The sequence below is a fragment of the Uloborus diversus genome, chromosome 5 (assembly GCF_026930045.1).
Source record: "Uloborus diversus isolate 005 chromosome 5, Udiv.v.3.1, whole genome shotgun sequence".
NCBI classification, from domain to species: Eukaryota; Metazoa; Arthropoda; class Arachnida; order Araneae; family Uloboridae; genus Uloborus; species Uloborus diversus.
Genome location: NC_072735.1, coordinates 81,771,423 through 81,788,727, shown reverse-complemented (window position 1 = coordinate 81,788,727; position 17,305 = coordinate 81,771,423). Strand labels below are relative to the sequence as shown.

The window sequence follows — 17,305 nt, the reverse complement described above, 5'->3', positions numbered from 1 at the left end:
ATGTATTCAATTTTTATTATATAGTAATGAAACTGAAAAAAATAAGTTTTGGGGGATGCTTTTATCATTATTTTTATATCATTTTCCTTAGTGTATAGTTTTTTTTTTTTAACTGTGAATGTGAAAAGCATTATAACTTAATTCAAATAAATATTGTTGATGTAAAGTGCTTTTTTAATGTATTGCATGTAACTATAAATTATTGAATATACGCTTAATCGATAAGAAAAGAAGGAGATGAACTTAACTGTTTGTCACAATTTATTATAACCCTTGAAAAATCATGTAAAATTTTTTAATACTTAATATTTACATCATTACTCAATATTTCGTTTGTCTTAGACAATTGAGGAACTAGAAAACTTTTCAGTTTTTTAATACACCTTTTTTTCTTTTTAGTTACAAAAAAATCTCTTATGCAAGAAATGCTATAAAATGTAATCTACAAATTGCATTCAAATATCAAAAGAAAAAGAAGACATCTGATTTTTGAGGAAATACAAAAGGCGGCTTTTGTATTTGTAGACAGTGGCGACAACTAAGACTTATGTTTGGGGGAAGAGGGGGGGGGTGACAGAAAGTATCGGAAGCTGAAGACTTTTATGCTACCTTTGGGTGATATAGGGCCTCTCCCATGAATGATTTGGTATTGTAGTTTTAAGAACACACTTTTAGGATAGTTTTCTCTATATTGGAGAAAGAGGGAGGAGGTTCAAGTTCTCTTGTTTTTATAAATTCTTTAAAGCTGAAGTTGTAGAAACTTTTAGACTATCTATGGCAATATAAAGGTAAGGGGGACTTTCCCCAGGAAAAATTGCTAAACTAGAATCTTAAAAACACAAATTTAAGCCAGCTTAACAAATTTAGAGCAAAGGGTTCGATTAATCTCCTTCAAAAATTTTGTCAAGTTGAAGATTTTAAAATGTCATTCCAGGCTGTCTTAGGATTGCTAAAAAAAGAGAGATTCAAAGACTCTCCCCTGTACTTTTTTTTTTTTTTTTTTTTGAGCTTGTGAAGTTCTAACAACTCAAATGTAAGCTTCCTTTAGTAACTTTAGAGGAAAATTCAGTCTACCCTTGGAACTTTTCGAAAATTGAAATCTTAAAAGTGCAATTTTTTACTTGTGGCGGCATGCCTCAAAAATGCATTAAAACTAAAATCTTAAAAGCGTTTTAGTAATCTTTGACCATGCAAAAAGTGGAGGGGTGGTCACACGCCTTCCCACTCCTCCCCCAAGTCACCACCATTGTCCTTAAAATATTTTTTCTTTCTAAGCATGACTTTCTCCTGGCAAGGAACCAAATCTTTGAAGTTCCTCTTTGATAGCTCTAAGAAGAACAGCTACATTTTCTCCACCATCTCGTAAACTTCCAACCACATCAATTTCATCATATTGGTCTATTGCAGCGGGATGAATCCCAGGACTGAGAGCCAGGTGTAGTTCTGGATCAGATTGGTTCAGGTAAAAAGGGGCTGGAACTTCTGGAATGAGTTCTCTTGGGGACGTGGCATCTCGTGCTTGGGGCGGGCTGACCAATTGTGATCTTTGATGAGGGTGATGAAATGAAAAGAAATGGATGCACTGATGATTATGAGCTTCTGTTATTTCACCCAGTGGTCTGTCCACAGACATCGGAGGGAGCTAAAACAAAAAATGAATAATGAAAATGAATTTTTCTGGCAAATTCAAATTTTTGCAGATTGCAGCTAGATTTTGAAACATTGTTATTGTACCACCTCACATATTAAAAAAGAAGAAAAAAAAGTTTTGTAAACAGCAACTTTATTATTATTATTATTATTTGAATAAGCAAAATATTAGCAGCATTTTTTTAGAAATTAATGAGAATAAATGGCTGATATTTTCTTGTTTTTTAGTTCTCTTACATTCATTTACATTTAAAGGTTAGTTGAAGGTATAGAAAGGATTGCTTCAGAACCCCATTACTATTTTACTTTATTTATTTATAGATTTTTCAAACATTTTCTTTTTTTTTTTCTTTTTTTTTTTTGGTTTAAAATTTCTATTTGCTTCCTTTAGTTAATTTCTCTGTGTTTCTAAAAGTTGTAGTTTTGCATGAATTTTAGTCTATCTTTTCAGATTTTTTATTCATGCTAAGTATCATATGAAAAGAAGGCATATAAATCGTAAAGTCAGGTGGGGATACATTGTAAAACACCTATTTTCTCTTTTTTAATCAATACATTTATTTGATGCTTCTTTTTAAGGGGGAGGGGGCATTCATTGGGATCATGAGGTGCTTTGGCCAGGGAAGGTCCCTTGCTTGGCACCAGCCCTGCTTGGAGTTTACCCCTTAATATTTGAACCTGCCACACCCCATGATGCACCAGGTTCAAATATTTAAGTGTTATCTGCAAGCTGGGATGGGGGTGGGGGGGGGCAGGTTGAATTATTAAGAGGTAAACTTCAAACTGGGCTCTCACCCAGCAAGAGGCTTTCCCCAGTGCCATGCACCACAACGTCCGTGAGTTACTTATGACCATTGACCACCGAATCCAGCTATACGGGGGGCTCCCTATGCGGACACCTCATGTGATGAAACCTAAGGCATATCTGCTAAGAGGTGGAATAACAGGTAAGATCTAGAAAAGTAATTTTGTCTTAGTTTTAAAAGCTGGCAAGCTAGTTAAATCATAACAAAAATGTTTGTTTATGTTCATTCCTTATATCATAATTTTATGCTATTGATAAACAAATTTCTTTCTTAAAATCATTAACAGATGCCAGGCGCGCAGCGAGGGGGGGGGGGTTAACCCACCCTTCCCCAGAGGGTTATGATTTTCTTTTATAATTCATAAAAGTTCAACTCTCAAAAAAAAAAAAAAAAGTTGAATGTACGAAATTAATACACTTAAATAAGCTATCATGTGTAGCCTTCATATCTTAAAACCAAACCAAAACAGGAGGTGTACAGAAGATTAGAAAACGGCAGGTGATGTGATGGACAATTGGAAAGAAATGTGCACTGCAGATTCACTAGAACAGGTGTCACCATTTGATGAGTCTGAAGAAAAGGGTAGGAAGCCTCTTTGACATTACACACAGGATTAGCTCCCACAGCCAACTCCCCCCCCCTCCCCCTTGAAAACTCAGAAAATGTCGTCTCAGCTATACTCTCATAAGAGAGGACAAAAGAACAAACAGGGAGGGAAGCATAGAATTTGAAACTCCGACATTTGACTGGGATTCCTGATTCATTTTGTCTTTGGGGCACAAAGAGTACAGTTAAAACATGCAGCAATTTATTTGCAAGACCTCTTACTTTCCATTAAGCTTTCCAGCATTCAAAAATATAGCTTTGAAGAGCAGCAGAAGAATTTTTTTTTCAATTAGTTGCTTTGGTTCATTGCTGCTTTTTATTAGTTTGACCAAAAAGAGTTTTATGAGTTCTTGTGCAATTCTGCACTACATTGATGGATATTAGACGATTCTTTGCTTACAGAAAAATGCTTACAGAAGTGAGTGAAAAAGATGAAAAAAATTGATATATGTTGAGTATATGGTCTTAGTCTCACCCCCATTCTCAGGTCCTGTAATGCTTCTGCCGCCCTAGGCAATATTCACAAGTGCGGCTCCGCCCATTGAATAATAATAATAATTATATAAAATAATAATATATCAATAAAATAAAAATATTAGTGGAGTGCTTAAAATTAAAGTGACTTTTTAGTTAAATTCCAAAATGGATTTTGCATATTCAAGCACTGATACATACACTTTAATATAAAGTAGTGCATCTTATGGCACTAAAACACATGTTAATATTTTCGAAAGACTATTTAATCATGCAATTTGCCGCCTTCAAAATTAAATTGAATTTCTACTTAAATTCCAAACTTTATTTTTCATATCCAAGCACTGGTACACACTCTAATGCAGTGAATATTATGGTGCTGAAACAGAAATTCATACTTAAAAAAAAATGTTTCAATTTTGAAGTTTGCCGCCCCTAAAATCTGCCGCCCTAGGCTTTTATTATATGCAGTTTATTTTTCATTCAAGAATAAAGTCAAAAAAGTAAAAATAAGCATATTTTGAAGTAAACAGCATAAAACTGTAAGTATTAGTATTAAACAAGAAGTTCTGTCTAGAACTAAACGAGTCTACATTCCCGTATACTCATACTACTTTCTAGTACCTGATCAGTATTCTCAAAAATAGCAAAATTCGCGCAAATTGTTTCAAACATATTTGTTTAATATCTTAAGCTGATTTCTAGGAATAAAATATTCCTCACTCATCTAAAAAAAATAAATGCGTAAAAAAATAAATAATAAATAAAAAAACGAGCAAATAAAATAGCAGAACCTTTTAAACAAAGCAGCTAAAACACTTTTTTCCATTAAAAAAATTCTTTAACAGCTTTCAAAACGAAAAAATAATTAAAATTAATAAGCTCATTAAAATAAATACATCATATCAAAAAAAAAATCGTTTCTTTTTCCCCTGTTGCCAAAAATAATTTTTTAAATGAATTAATACACTTACCAAACTAAATAAAAACAATAAAATGTCAACTTAAAAAAATAATTTTCATTGTCAAAAAAAAAAAAGAAAATCGTCTACGCATATTTTTATGTAGAAACAAAAATGACTTCGAGTTTATTCACCGAAAACTGAATGACTAAATTAAAACTTTAGCGTGAAAATAAAAACAAGTCATATCAACAATAAGTATTTCACAGTTAAAACCATAGCTGCAGAGTCGGAGTCAATCTCATTTTGAGATAAAGGAGTCGGAGTTGAATATCCAGGAATCGGAGTCAGTCATTTGTTCTCCGTGTATAAATTTTTGCCAAAGCTAGGAAGTCAGAATCGAAGTCGGGGAGTCAGAGTCAGATTAATTGTCGGGCATAGGAGTCGGAGTCGGGTGCCTTTAAATTGTCGGAGTCTGGAGTTTGGCGTCAAGAGCTATTTCCAACAAAAGTTGTTTGAAGTAAATCCGCCTTCAAACACGGAATCTACATTGACTTTTAGTTTCCCCGTAGGCGCTAATGTTAAGCGATTTGAACTGTTCAAAATTGAACGGAAAATTGTTCAAATCAAAAAGATATTTTATATACAAGTTTTTTATCAAAAACGTTTTCCTACAAAGTTTGTTTGACGCAAATTCGCCTCACAGTTTGGAATCGCCTTGAATTTCCCCATAGGTGCTAAAGTTAAGTTTTTTTGAACTGTTCAAAACTTTAAAAAAATAATTCAAATCAAAAAGTAAAATATGGGGATGAGGTGTCCTCGCAGAGATTTTTTGAACAAAAAAAAAGTTTAACGAATAAATACCTTTGTGCTGAAAATTCAAAAAATCAGTAATCCAACTTCAGAAAGCACAAATATTGCAAAATATTGCAGACACGTGTTTTGGTGTTACAAGGAACACCTTTTTCCATGCAAAGAAATGTGAGCTTCTGGATGAAAGGTTTTGGCTTTTCTCGGATGACTTTTCATCCAGAAGCTCACATTTCTTTGCATTGAAAAAGGTGTTTCTTGTAACACCAAAACACGTGTCTGCAATATTTTGCAATATTTGTGCTTTCTGACATTGGATTACTGATTTTTTGAAAAAAAAGTTTGTTCGAATCGGACTATTCATTCAAAAGTTATTGGGGGGGGGGGGCAGACAGACAGACATTTTCCCCCATCTCAATACCCTACTTTCCAATTTTTAATTTTTTGATATTTAATTGTTTTATTTATTTTTGACATTTTTTTGTTTTCCGCGATATTTTTAAGATGCATTACGTCTTCTTTCTTGCTTTTTTCTTCTTTTTCTGACTTTTAATGGGAAAGTAGACTAAAAAGGCAGCCGTTAAAAACAAATAAAGGTTAAAAAACATTTAAACAAATTGTAGATGAATAAAAATGGATGAAATAATATCTTGAAAAATAACCAAAGAACAGAATCTCACAATGACGAAACAAACACTAGATTAAAAAGGAGAATCCAATCTTCTGGAGGAAAGAGTACAAATTGCAAGGGGGTGGAAAAAATAAAAAAATAAATGGATCTACTTCATTCTTAATCTATATGAATTTACTGTATATAAAATGCATCAAAAGTTTCATTAAAATAAATTTAATTGTCTGATTTAAGGGCCTTTTCCCTTCCTCCCACTCAAGGAGTTCCCACAAAACTCAAAATTAAAGTGAAATGTAAAATTGCTACTTCAAAACAAGCTTAACATGTTTATAGCTATGTTTTATTGATATTTTATAACCACATGATACATAACATCATACCTAAACAACTGAGAGGATTGAAGAAAAGGGTAGGAGACCCGCAGATCGCTTACATTCTAATGAACTAAATGAAAATGTAACTAAAATAATACAGCCCAACTTTCTTAGTAATTTTAAATTAATTTATGAAATTACTTTTAGGACATATTTAATGCCTTTGATAACTGAATCACCCACAAAGAAAGGTTCCATTGATGATAATGAGCCTTAGGCAATTTCTGAAATTATTTCAAATCGTCCCCTTTTTAAAAAGAATAAGAGAATTGCTTGGCTCATAGTTTTTCGAAGATTTTCTTCAGCATTTCTGGTCCAGAAAATGCTTTCCTTTGGCTGAGGTCAGTCGATGACAGTTCAATGGAGCTTTGTTTAACATTGTTGCTATTCGAGAAATATTCTGTTTTGTAGAAATCGCATCCACGATGAGGATGTTACTTAAGTTTTATATGATTTCTCAAATTTATTTTTATGGTTGCATATTCCCATGCTGTTTATTCAACAGGGATTTAGCTTTTGTGGGGTACAGAAAAAAAACTTACTTCGCCTTCTTCCCATACAAGCTTTGGAAGTGGGCGAGTGATTAGTTGTCCTTCCTCTGTCAAAGCGCCGAAAATCCTTTGACCTCCTTCTGACTGTGGACGCGTTTCGATGGAGTCGTTTTCATATCTGAAGTAGAGAATCAAATGTTACATGTTTGTGTATATGTTACAGTGAAAGACTAAAATTGAAGAAGATATCAACATCCATCGTTGAATCACCGTAAATATTTGATCTTTCGCCGATGTCGTTGCTATGTAAATATTGAAATTCACTGGCGAATGTCCCGATTACCTGTTTTTGGTCTTTCACAGCAACATATATATACTTATTTTCCAAATTCATTGAAAGAAACTGGGGGACAACAGGATGAGGCATATATACATATAACTGTCCCTTACAACGTGACCAACTCTCTAAAATTTTGTCCACAGAGCCTAGCTAAAAAGTATTTTTTACCTCATTTATTTTTGGATTTATTCTTTTTCCTTATTTTATAAAGCTTCTAAAAAAATAAGTAAAGATGAGCAACCAATTAGATCATGTGGACCAAAAATAAATGATGTATTAGAAACTAATTGTCTGCGGCCACTACAATACTTTGCAGCCCAATTGTTTGCTATTATCTAATCCACGGCTTGCCCATTGAACCATTTTGGAATATTTCTTTTCTACCTTGTTACATAAAAAAAGGTAATATACTGTATATAGTAATCATACTCTCTAAAATTACATATAAATATTTTTATCTCAGCACTATGTTTTCCACAAAACAACAGCTAGCTCTTATTTTTGACATAAAAATAAACACTTTCAAGCTTGTCTTATTCGTTTAAGAACACTAAAGGCATCAGATGATTGGATAAATCAGAATTTATTGACACTTTAACGAGTTATAACTATAATTGGGGCAAAACTAACCGTGCAGCATCACAATGCTGTGATTAGGATCTGCGTAGTATTTACAATTCTGGTTGGTTAGGCATGCCTAATAATTATGTTATCAAGTTAAAGTGTAATTTAGGTTTTTCTCATATTTTCTTTTTCTTTTAAGAATGAGTAATTTTTCTAGTCACATGTGACAATTTGATAATTTTACTTTGCTGATATTAATGAAGGGACAGTGCCAGCCTAGTCGTAAACTACGTAAGTGCCTAGCTCGGAAGTGGAACAGTATAAATTTTGCAAGTTAATAGAGGGAGCGGGGAGCGACCAAAATGATAAGGGAACAACCTTAGCTTTCGGTGGCCCTGTAAATAGCACATCATAACAATGATCAAAGTAGGCTTCCTAATATGATCAAGAGTAATATAGAGACAAATAAAACTAAATGAAGCCACATACTTTTCTAAGTAATCTGCTTCAGCTGCAGATTTGGATCTCAAGTTACCAAATTGAGGGAATACATTGGTTGCTGGATCCACTCTCTTGTTCCGCATGCTGAAAGAGTAAAAAAGAAAAAAAAAATTTCCAACTATTTGCGAAGAGGCGAATGATATTTCTGGTTTCATGCTAAAACAGTCATTGCTCTATAACAAATACTTAAATGGATGACGGAATGGCTCTTACCTGCCTGTGATTTTTCTGCCCCCTGCCATCGCAAATGCGTCATCAAGAAGATCTGCTATCCGCTGCCTCACACGAGACAACTGCATCTGTGTTTCTGCCTCGGCTGCTGCGCTCTCCGCTTTCTTCTTATCCTGGTTATTGGAAACAATGCACATTTTACAAATACAAATATAACGACCAGCAACAGGCTCTGGGAAGGACAAATACAAGGGAGGGCACCCTCCTTGAGCCGAGAGACAGGAACTTACTTCATGTATATTTTCGATATTAAAGTTTCAAAAACACAATTTTCCATAACATTCGATGGTGTTAGAAGAAAGGGAGCTCTTCCCCGGAATTCGTCCGGAATTGAAGTCTTGAAAACAATCGTAATTCATCTCTTATTACTCTGGGGATAGGGACCGGAACGTTCTACAGGATTTTTTTCGAAATTGAAATTCCAAAATCTCAATTTTAGACGATCTTATACAATATTAGGGCTAGGCTGAAAGGCTCACCCTGAATATTATTCGAAAGAAACACAACCATAGGATACCTTTAATTACATAAGGGTAAGTTATAGGGTTCAGTACACTCCTTTGAAAGTTTTTAGAAATTGAAGTTCCCAAGAGTAAATAAATAGTAAAAGACAATCGCCCCCTCCTTGAAAATTTTCTGGATCTGTCATTGCTCTGGGCCAACTAGGCTATTATCTATTAGTCCCCACCAGTGGCGGCGATTGGGAGACAACTGCTTTCTTTTTTTATGGTTCATTTATTTATTTTCCTAGGAAACCAAAACTAGAAATTATTGAAAAAAAGCAGAAATATCAACATTTTCAAAACATAATTATTTGTTTTTACTTTGTATATCTGTTTACGAAACATCATTTAGCACAAGAAGTAACTTTTAGTTTATGTATTTATTGTGTAGATATTAATAAATCAATTGTTACTTAAACAAGCCATAAGTAACACAATTGATTTATTAATATCTACACTTCGTAAAATTTCATTTTCTTAATGAAATTTTACGAAGTGCTTGTGACATCTCAAAGTATATGTCTAAGTGCTTCTTCAGGGAAAGTTATTGTGTACATAATTCTTCAAACTCTTCAGCAAAACGTGAGTTAAGTTCTTGGATTTGCATCAATTATCACTGATGCCCTCAAAAGTAACCTTAGCAAAATTTTGTACTTTTTTTTTTCTTTTATTCTTTGCTGCCGGTAAAAATTCAATGGCTCTTAGTTGTCCTTTTTTTTGCCCCCCCACCCCCGTTTTTCAGACCCAATCGCCCCCTTTGGTCCCCAATGAAGATCAATGGCCCTCTTAAAGCTATCTACTCCCCTGCTCATTACACCCTCTTCTGGTAAGCTGTTCCTGGCGCCCACAACCCTACTGAAGTAGTAATTTTTGCTACTTTACAGGTTAGCTTGACATTTAAATAACTTAAACATTTGGTCTGACTTTATTAACCCCTTGAACCTATTAACATCTTTAATTTTGATAAATTTAAACGATTGAACCGTGTCCCCTCTTACTCTAATTTGCTCCAGGCTATACATATAAAGCCTTTTAAGTATGATATCATAATCTAAATATAAAAGTCCCCTTACTAGCCTAGTAGCTCTAAGTGGCTATAAGGTATAAAGCTATGTGGTAATTCGTAGCTTTATACGGTGTTGCTGAAAAAGAGATTCAAAAGAAAAGCATAGGGGTGGGGATAGGTCAAAGGAATAACTGTAATCCCTAACAGCGGAAGTTTGATATATATTTGCGGGAGGACTTACAGATTGCCCTTCTTCTAAATTATTAAATGTGTGATTATCTATTTGCTGCAAATCTTTCTCCATTGGTTTCTTTGTCTCTGTTATTTTTTTTAATAAGCCATAGTGATAATATGTACTTTTTAGAGTGACATTCTTGTTTAAGTGCCTATTTTCTTCCACATAGAGCATTTGGGGAATCTTCACTGCCTACTTGTCAACAGCAAGAAATTTAGATTAAATTCCACCCAAAAGTATTTGTGTGTGCATTCTAGAACTTTGATAGAGTTTCTGCAAGTGTTCCTTATTTGCTTAAGCATTACGCTAAAACTTAAGTGAAATTTTAATTTTTATAAAATATCAAATCCTCAAAGCCGATTTGTTTGTTAAAATAAACATTATTCATTGAATATATTTTTACTATTGTGGAAAAATAAAGATGCAGAAATAATTATGTAAATTTGAGTAGAGTAAATCTCTCATATTGTATTTTTTCTGCCCTTTGATCAAAAGGTTCCCGTAAGAAATTTTTAAGGCTAAAGGGTTCTCCAACCAACGTGTCAACTTTCAAATACCTCTCGGTCTGACAAACCCTGTAAATCTCCTACTTATGGTAAATTGCCACCGGCAGTGCTTCATTTACTTTCTTTGCATCTTTGTTCTTTTTTGCATAATTTTATATTGAGTCTTTCAAAGGAAGGTCTTTCTCACACGATTCATTCTGAAAAAATGTGTCGTTAAATTTATGCTTACTAAGAGATCTTCAATTGGAGGAAGGAGTTCAGTGTTAGAGCCATCACTGGTAGGCTCTTCGCTGCTTTTTCCTGAGGATGCGACAGGTGGCGTCGAAGACTCTGGTCTAGAAAATAATACACACATACACTATAAAATAGATAGATAATTAAGTAAATGAAAAACAGAAATGAAGAAATAAATGAAAAGTAAAAATAATGAGGGAGCATAAAACAAACGGAGGTGCACACGTTCGAGAACGCTAATAAAGTAAAATAAAATAGGATTTAAAAAAAGGATCGCGAGCGGGGGAGAAAAAACAAGACGCCCGCGCTCAGGGCTCAAAAGAAAAACCGAAGGAGCTCAGGTTTAAAGATGCAAAAGAGAAAAAGATCGCATAAGTGTGCAGGGTACAAAAAAAAAAAAAAAAAAAATAGAGAGGAAGTAAGGGGAAAAAAAGGTTCAGAGGTTTGAAGAAGCAAAAATAAAAAAAGATACGAAGGCGAAAACGTTCAAGGGCACAAATAAAATAAAGTAAAAATAAAAATTTTTGAGGCGGGGAAAAAAAAAAAAAAACCGAGGCGCCCAGATTTGGGAGATTAAGAAAAAAAAACGAAGTCACACTAGCTTGAGGGCGTTTAAAAACGAAGGTGCTCAGAATCAAGGGTGCAACGAGAGCGCAAGAGGGTGCAAAAGAAAAAAATGAAGGCGTGAAGAGGGAGCACAAGCGGGAGGGCGCATCGACCCGCGTATCAATGATCCGGTACCTGTTATAAAGTAAGTATTTCGTACCAAATGAATCGGTCATCATTCTTTTACAATATCTGTAAGCTAAAAAATTTTAAAAGACCTCTTCTTTTTTTTTAATAGAAAGAAGAGATAACAAGTTGCAAAAATACATGTGTTAATAGACGCCAGAAAATCGAGTTTTCGTCTGCTACAGTACCCACAATGCCGTTTAATATCCACAGTGACGTCAGTGAATAAAGCCCATTGGCGTTTCAGTATCACTGGGACTTACGTGTGCCTCTAAAACATCTAAAAATGTACCAACGGGACGCATATGCCCTCCCGAATCTCTCCCCACCCTTGAAAAGTTATCACTTGGGAAAAAATACTTGGTGAAGGTGTATGTGGGGAGGGGGGGTTAAGCCATCAATGGGACAGTTTTATAAACTTTATGATGATGCTAATTAGCTATTAATCAACAAGACAACTGTTTAATCTAAAATTCTTACTTCCAAGAAGTGCTGGATTCCGCTGAATCTTCTTTTCTGCCATGTTTTGAAGGAAATTTTTTGGGAGGAACAACTGGCAAAAGCTCGGAAGTTTGCTCATCTGAAGCAACTGTCGAAAAATAAAACACAGAGTTTATACCTACCGAACCACACTAGTTCCAACTTACATATTGCAAAGGTTATTCACAAAGATTTGTGCTTTATTTAAGTGGAAATAACTGAACTTTACAACAGACTCAAAGCAGTGGGTAGCCAGGGGAGGGGCATAACGGGGACCGGGCCCCCTCCAAAATATTCGGCCAATTTATGTGTGACTCCCAAAAGTGTATCCAAAAAGGTAACTCCATAACTCTTTTTGGAGAGATCGAAGAAAGCTTAAAGTTGCGTTCTGAAGAATTAAGTTTGGAAAACTTTCGAGGGAGAGCTCCCGATTGTCAAGCACATTCTTAATATCATCAAAGAACTCCGATTTCAAATACCTTTCTCAGTAGGAACCCTTTCCCTTCTCTCTCGTCTAGCGTGATCAAATACAGCTTTAAAATGTGTTTGCAGCAACTCGAGGATATCCAACTCTTCCAAAGGTAGCTTTGCATTTTTACAGCCACCGAGATGAAATTTTGTCGAGAAGACCAGAGAAACACTTTCACTTCCAACCTTCCTCTAGCGTCACCTAGCATAGCCAATAAATGCATTGTAGGCCTTCGCTTTCGAACACTAGCCCCCCTCCCCTAAAGTCTCAATATGTAGACTTTTCTCTTAACGACATCAAAGTTAACCTAAAATGCGATTTTAGGCCTTCAATTTCCATATGGGTCATCCTATCCTGCCTAGCGCTTCCACTAACGTTATTGTCATAAATTGCCTTTTCAATTTATAAAGTTTTACACCTCTAATGTTTCCAAAGACAGCTTAAAATTGTGTTTTAAAATTTTCTTTTCTGACATTTTCCAAGAGAGGCTACCGGATCGCCTACCACCAAAGATAGTCTAAAATGAACTTCAATTTTGAAAAAAAAAATCTGGAGTTCACCCCGATTCTCCTTTCCTATAACGAGTCCAAAAGCTGTCTAAAAATAGATTTTTTCTCTCCCCCCTCCCAATCTGAAAAAATCATTCTTCTCTTGATATTTAACAACCCTCCAAGTATCTGCTGCAGCAGGGAAAATGATAATTTCAATCTTAACTTAGGAGTTAAGTTGGGAGTTAGGAGTTAAGACAAACTTATGGAGCAGTACTGGTTGAGAGTGCCTGAACGGCCTTGCTCTGTCTGATGTCAGTACACAGAAAAATTAAAGTCTCTTATTAGAAAATAGCTGAAGAATTTTGGTCCAAAGTGGAACCGAATGTGAAATTCTCGCTGAGTAGTAATAAAAACATCATTTCGAATTATTCCTTTACAACCAATGACGATGCTTACCGTGCCATGTCATTGCCACTACTGCAAATAGCACAAACACTGTTACAAAAACAACTACTTCCACCGCCGCACAGTTTTTCAAGGGTGGAAAAAATATCCATTTTTAAGTTTAAGATAAAAAGTATTTCATGCCGTAATTACTTAGCTCTTGAGTTGTAATAACTTACTCCATAAGAGTTTTTTGAAAAAAAAAAAATCGTTTTTACAAAAATAAGCCAAGATTGTTGAAAAATTATGTTTTTACTTTTTTCGTATGTACGCCTTATACTTCAGTTTTAATTCATTCGTCAATAAGAAGGACTAAAATTTAATAAAAGCTATTTCTGATTGGTTTTTTACACTTATAGGATGCATATTACATCGTAGTTAAAAATAAAAAGTTCATCAAAATTGAAAACTACCTGAAATAAAAAACATTATTTTCTAAAAAATATAATGAAAAATATTGTTGAATATACTTTTATCGGCGGCTTCCGGTGGGCTAAAATTTACATATATCAATAGTTTAATCCTTCCTGTAAATAAATAACAACATTTTAGCTGCGACCACCTGCGACTGCAGTCGTGGCAGATGTTTTTGTTTGATTTTCGCCGTTTACAAACAACAATATAGTAAACTAGAAAATAACCCTTAACGGTATGACGGGGGTAAATTGCTTTTTTATTAAAGAGATTGGTCATCAAATTTAACATGCTCCAGACTAACGTATGTCACAGTTTCATTACTTTGCAGGAGAACCTAAAAACGTTTGTTTACTGTTTCCGAAAGTTGGAGTTCTTGAAACATTCATCAATAAATATTAAGGATTTTTTTTATATAGCTTTTTTTGTTATAGCTTAATGCGGAGCATTATTCTACATGCAATTCAGTAGTAACCTGAAAATAACAATTTTCGGACTCGTTTAGTGTGACTTTAAAGAAGATACATATGAGAAAGAAATTTTTAAACCTCATACAGAATTCTACATAAAAAAGTTAAATAACCATTCTGTTCATAAAACAATGAAATTAGAAAATCATCAAACGTTTGAAATTTCGGATTTCCTTTTCGAAATCATTCTAGTATAAAGCTGTTCTCAGTTTGTCAACATTGCCAGAAAATATTGTTCGATGGTATCAATTGCAATAAATAAACCTTGCGTGTAGAATACAACTGATTTAATTTATATTTTTTGCTGAAAACAGAAACGAATGTGAACTGCAGAGAAACCCCGATTTCACGTTTCTCAGTGGCCTAAATCAAACATAAAATACATAAAATATGGGAAAACGTAAAATACGGGAAATGTATAGGAAAAGAAAAACCAAATAAGGAAACAAAAATAATAATAAAGGTTGCTACCATGACGCTTATGAAAGGTAAAAACGCGATATTTTACGAAAACAACATTATTGTACATACCAGTTCAGATAATTCTAACACATTAAGTTACGAATCCGGGCGTTTAGGTTGAAAATAGTCAGTAATAATAAGTCATTGAATCCAAAGTAAATACAGTATCTTCCAGGATTGAAATACTTTGCAAAGTTTTTTCTTGGTCTTCATGATAAAGAAAATAGTCTGACTATTTGTAAGCTCTGAAATGCAGTATTGAAAGAAGAGGCGAGTTGTGTTTCATCTTCTTGTTCATCTTCATTGACGGCCGAAAAGTCCATAAGGTCGGCTACGGATTGAGCAGTAGCATTTCTGTTTTCATGGATTAACTTTCAACAGAGCGGATTATGTTTAAAAATGCACAGAAGAAAACTTAATTTTAAAACATTTTTCCTCTTTTTTTTTAACTGTCAAGGGAAAACTTAAAATGCGGGAAATTCATAAATAACAAACTTTTCATCCGGGTAAAATTAATAGTATTAGTATACGGAAAAACTGGAACTTGATGATAAGAAACGTAACATGCGGGGAAAACGTAGATTCAGGGGACGTAAAATCGGGTTTTCGCAGTGAATACGATCATCAAGCAGGCCAAACAACAATTTTAACAATTTTCCATATCATTTTTTGAGAGCATTCAAAGTTATTGAATTTTTTCCACTTTTTTGTCGTTTTGAACTACTGTGCCCCGTATCTCCTCCGCAACTCACACAGTACCCTCTTCAAGCACGGGAGGTTAATCTGCCGGACCTTGTAGTTTGATTCTCGAAAGAGTTAAGATTCCTGATTCTCCATCATTGCACTATGTTGAGTTTACTTCTTTTCTAAGGAATTTTTGTCCGTATTAATGTTACATCTGAAGTAAACTAGGTGATTCCTGTGCTACAACTTTATGTTCGAAGTGATTCCAAATTGACACGAAGTTATTAATTTGTCAATATTTTTAGAACAGTTATCGTATTTGTTCACGAACATAAAACTGCGTAAAAAGTTACGTCTTTCTATAGTCAAAATGGTATTCATTCACATCTATTGTATGTGACATTAGCTTTAATGTTTTTGCAGTGATTTCCATGGGTTCGAACGTCTTTTTTTTTAATAGCAAGTAATTAGTAATTGCTTCTGATTCCTCTCACTACAACTGTGCTAAATTGTCCAGATAATTTCTATCATGTGTATCTATGTATGTTTTTAGTAGAAGGAATGATCATTTTGTGTAAGTTACCCGTTTTACTTCCATTTTTTAAAATTTTGATTTTTGTTTCTCAAGAGTTTTCTATGGATTTTACTTGGCAGAGTAATCTTTGCTCAGGTATAATCAAAATTCTGCTTGTCGAAGTAATACGACATTTAATACCCAAAAGTATTGAAAATAAAAATAAAAACCTTGTTGGTATGGAAAGTCATAATGCGTGTTATGTGTCCTATTTCACTATAAATTTTGTATAAGACTGTGACTTTAATAAATAGTGTAGGTACAACATAAAAGAACAATCTAAGCTTAGTTATAAATCTTAAGTTCAAATAATATCTGATAAATTGACAAAGAAGTTTAAATAAGTAATTAAATGTAAAACATTAAATTTAGCTATTGAGGCAAATTACATGACAGTTAAACTATTTTATAATAAAAATAAAACTTTTTTTTTTAATTTGTTCTACGTAACACAAACAGAAGGGAAGAAAATTATATTTTTTTACATTTGTATCCCTTTTAATTAGTACTGTCTGATCACGGATTGTATGGAAAGACAAACATCCGTTTTACAGCCGGAAATGGACCAATCTATTATTTTTTACCGATGTCAGCTTTTGCAGAAGCAGAATCTCATTCAAATGAGCGGAATACGTGCATAAATTTTTTACTTTTCCCCCTTATTCACACAGATTCGTCTTATCTGGACGTTTGAAAATTCCATGCAATCCGTGGTTGGACAGTAACATAACATTATTAAAAATATATGCATATTTTGAATTTTATTAATGGAAGTTATTTTTTAATATTAAGGAATGCCGTATTTTACTTTTCACTTCTTGCTTTAATTTCCGTCTTTTTCTGGGCTTTTGTTGACGTTTCTTAGGAAGATCCTCTTGCATCAAGTATTTACTTGGAGATTTTTGTGGCTTCGGTGGCAAAGGGCTGCTTGATCCACTGAAAAAGTTTTCAGATATTAAAAATGAAGTTAGATAAATGAAATCTTTATGAGAAAGATGCATAATTACTCTTTTTATGGTACACTATTAAGGGTGAAATTTTTAGGGTGAGGTAACGCAGTAATTACAAAAGTTTTTCAAGATTAATCAGTTTCAATTTTATTTTCATAGCAAACTATATATTTCTACTAAATAGGAACAAATAAGCAGCAAATTCAATAAAATGGGAAAAGTTTTTATTGTTATGCAGTGAAATAAATGTATGATAAAGTACACAACTCAA

General features: G+C 33.8%; 1 protein-coding gene across 1 annotated transcript; it reads right to left on the bottom strand.

Annotated features, from left to right (window-relative positions):
* Window positions 1-572: 572 nt before the first annotated feature.
* LOC129222689 (uncharacterized) lies at window positions 573-16,970 on the bottom strand. Its single transcript, XM_054857220.1, has 7 exons — window positions 16,893-16,970; window positions 12,077-12,185; window positions 10,860-10,965; window positions 8,363-8,493; window positions 8,138-8,233; window positions 6,796-6,922; window positions 573-1,642 (listed from the first exon to the last, which is right to left on the bottom strand). Exons 1-7 carry the CDS (start codon window positions 16,963-16,965, stop codon window positions 1,271-1,273), a joined length of 1,014 nt encoding a protein of 337 aa, XP_054713195.1. The 5' UTR covers window positions 16,966-16,970; the 3' UTR covers window positions 573-1,270.
* Between the last annotated feature and the right edge of the window lie 335 nt (window positions 16,971-17,305).

Coding starts and splice junctions, on each gene's coding strand:
- LOC129222689 (XM_054857220.1), bottom strand. CDS start 16,965: ATGCAAGAGGATCTTCCTAAGAAACGTCAACAAAAGCCCAGAAAAAGA. Junction 8,494..10,859: donor CTCCAATTGAAGATCTCTTA/GTAAGCATAAAT, acceptor TCCAATAACCAG/GATAAGAAGAAAGCGGAGAG. Junction 8,234..8,362: donor GGCAGAAAAATCACAGGCAG/GTAAGAGCCATT, acceptor TTACTCTTTCAG/CATGCGGAACAAGAGAGTGG.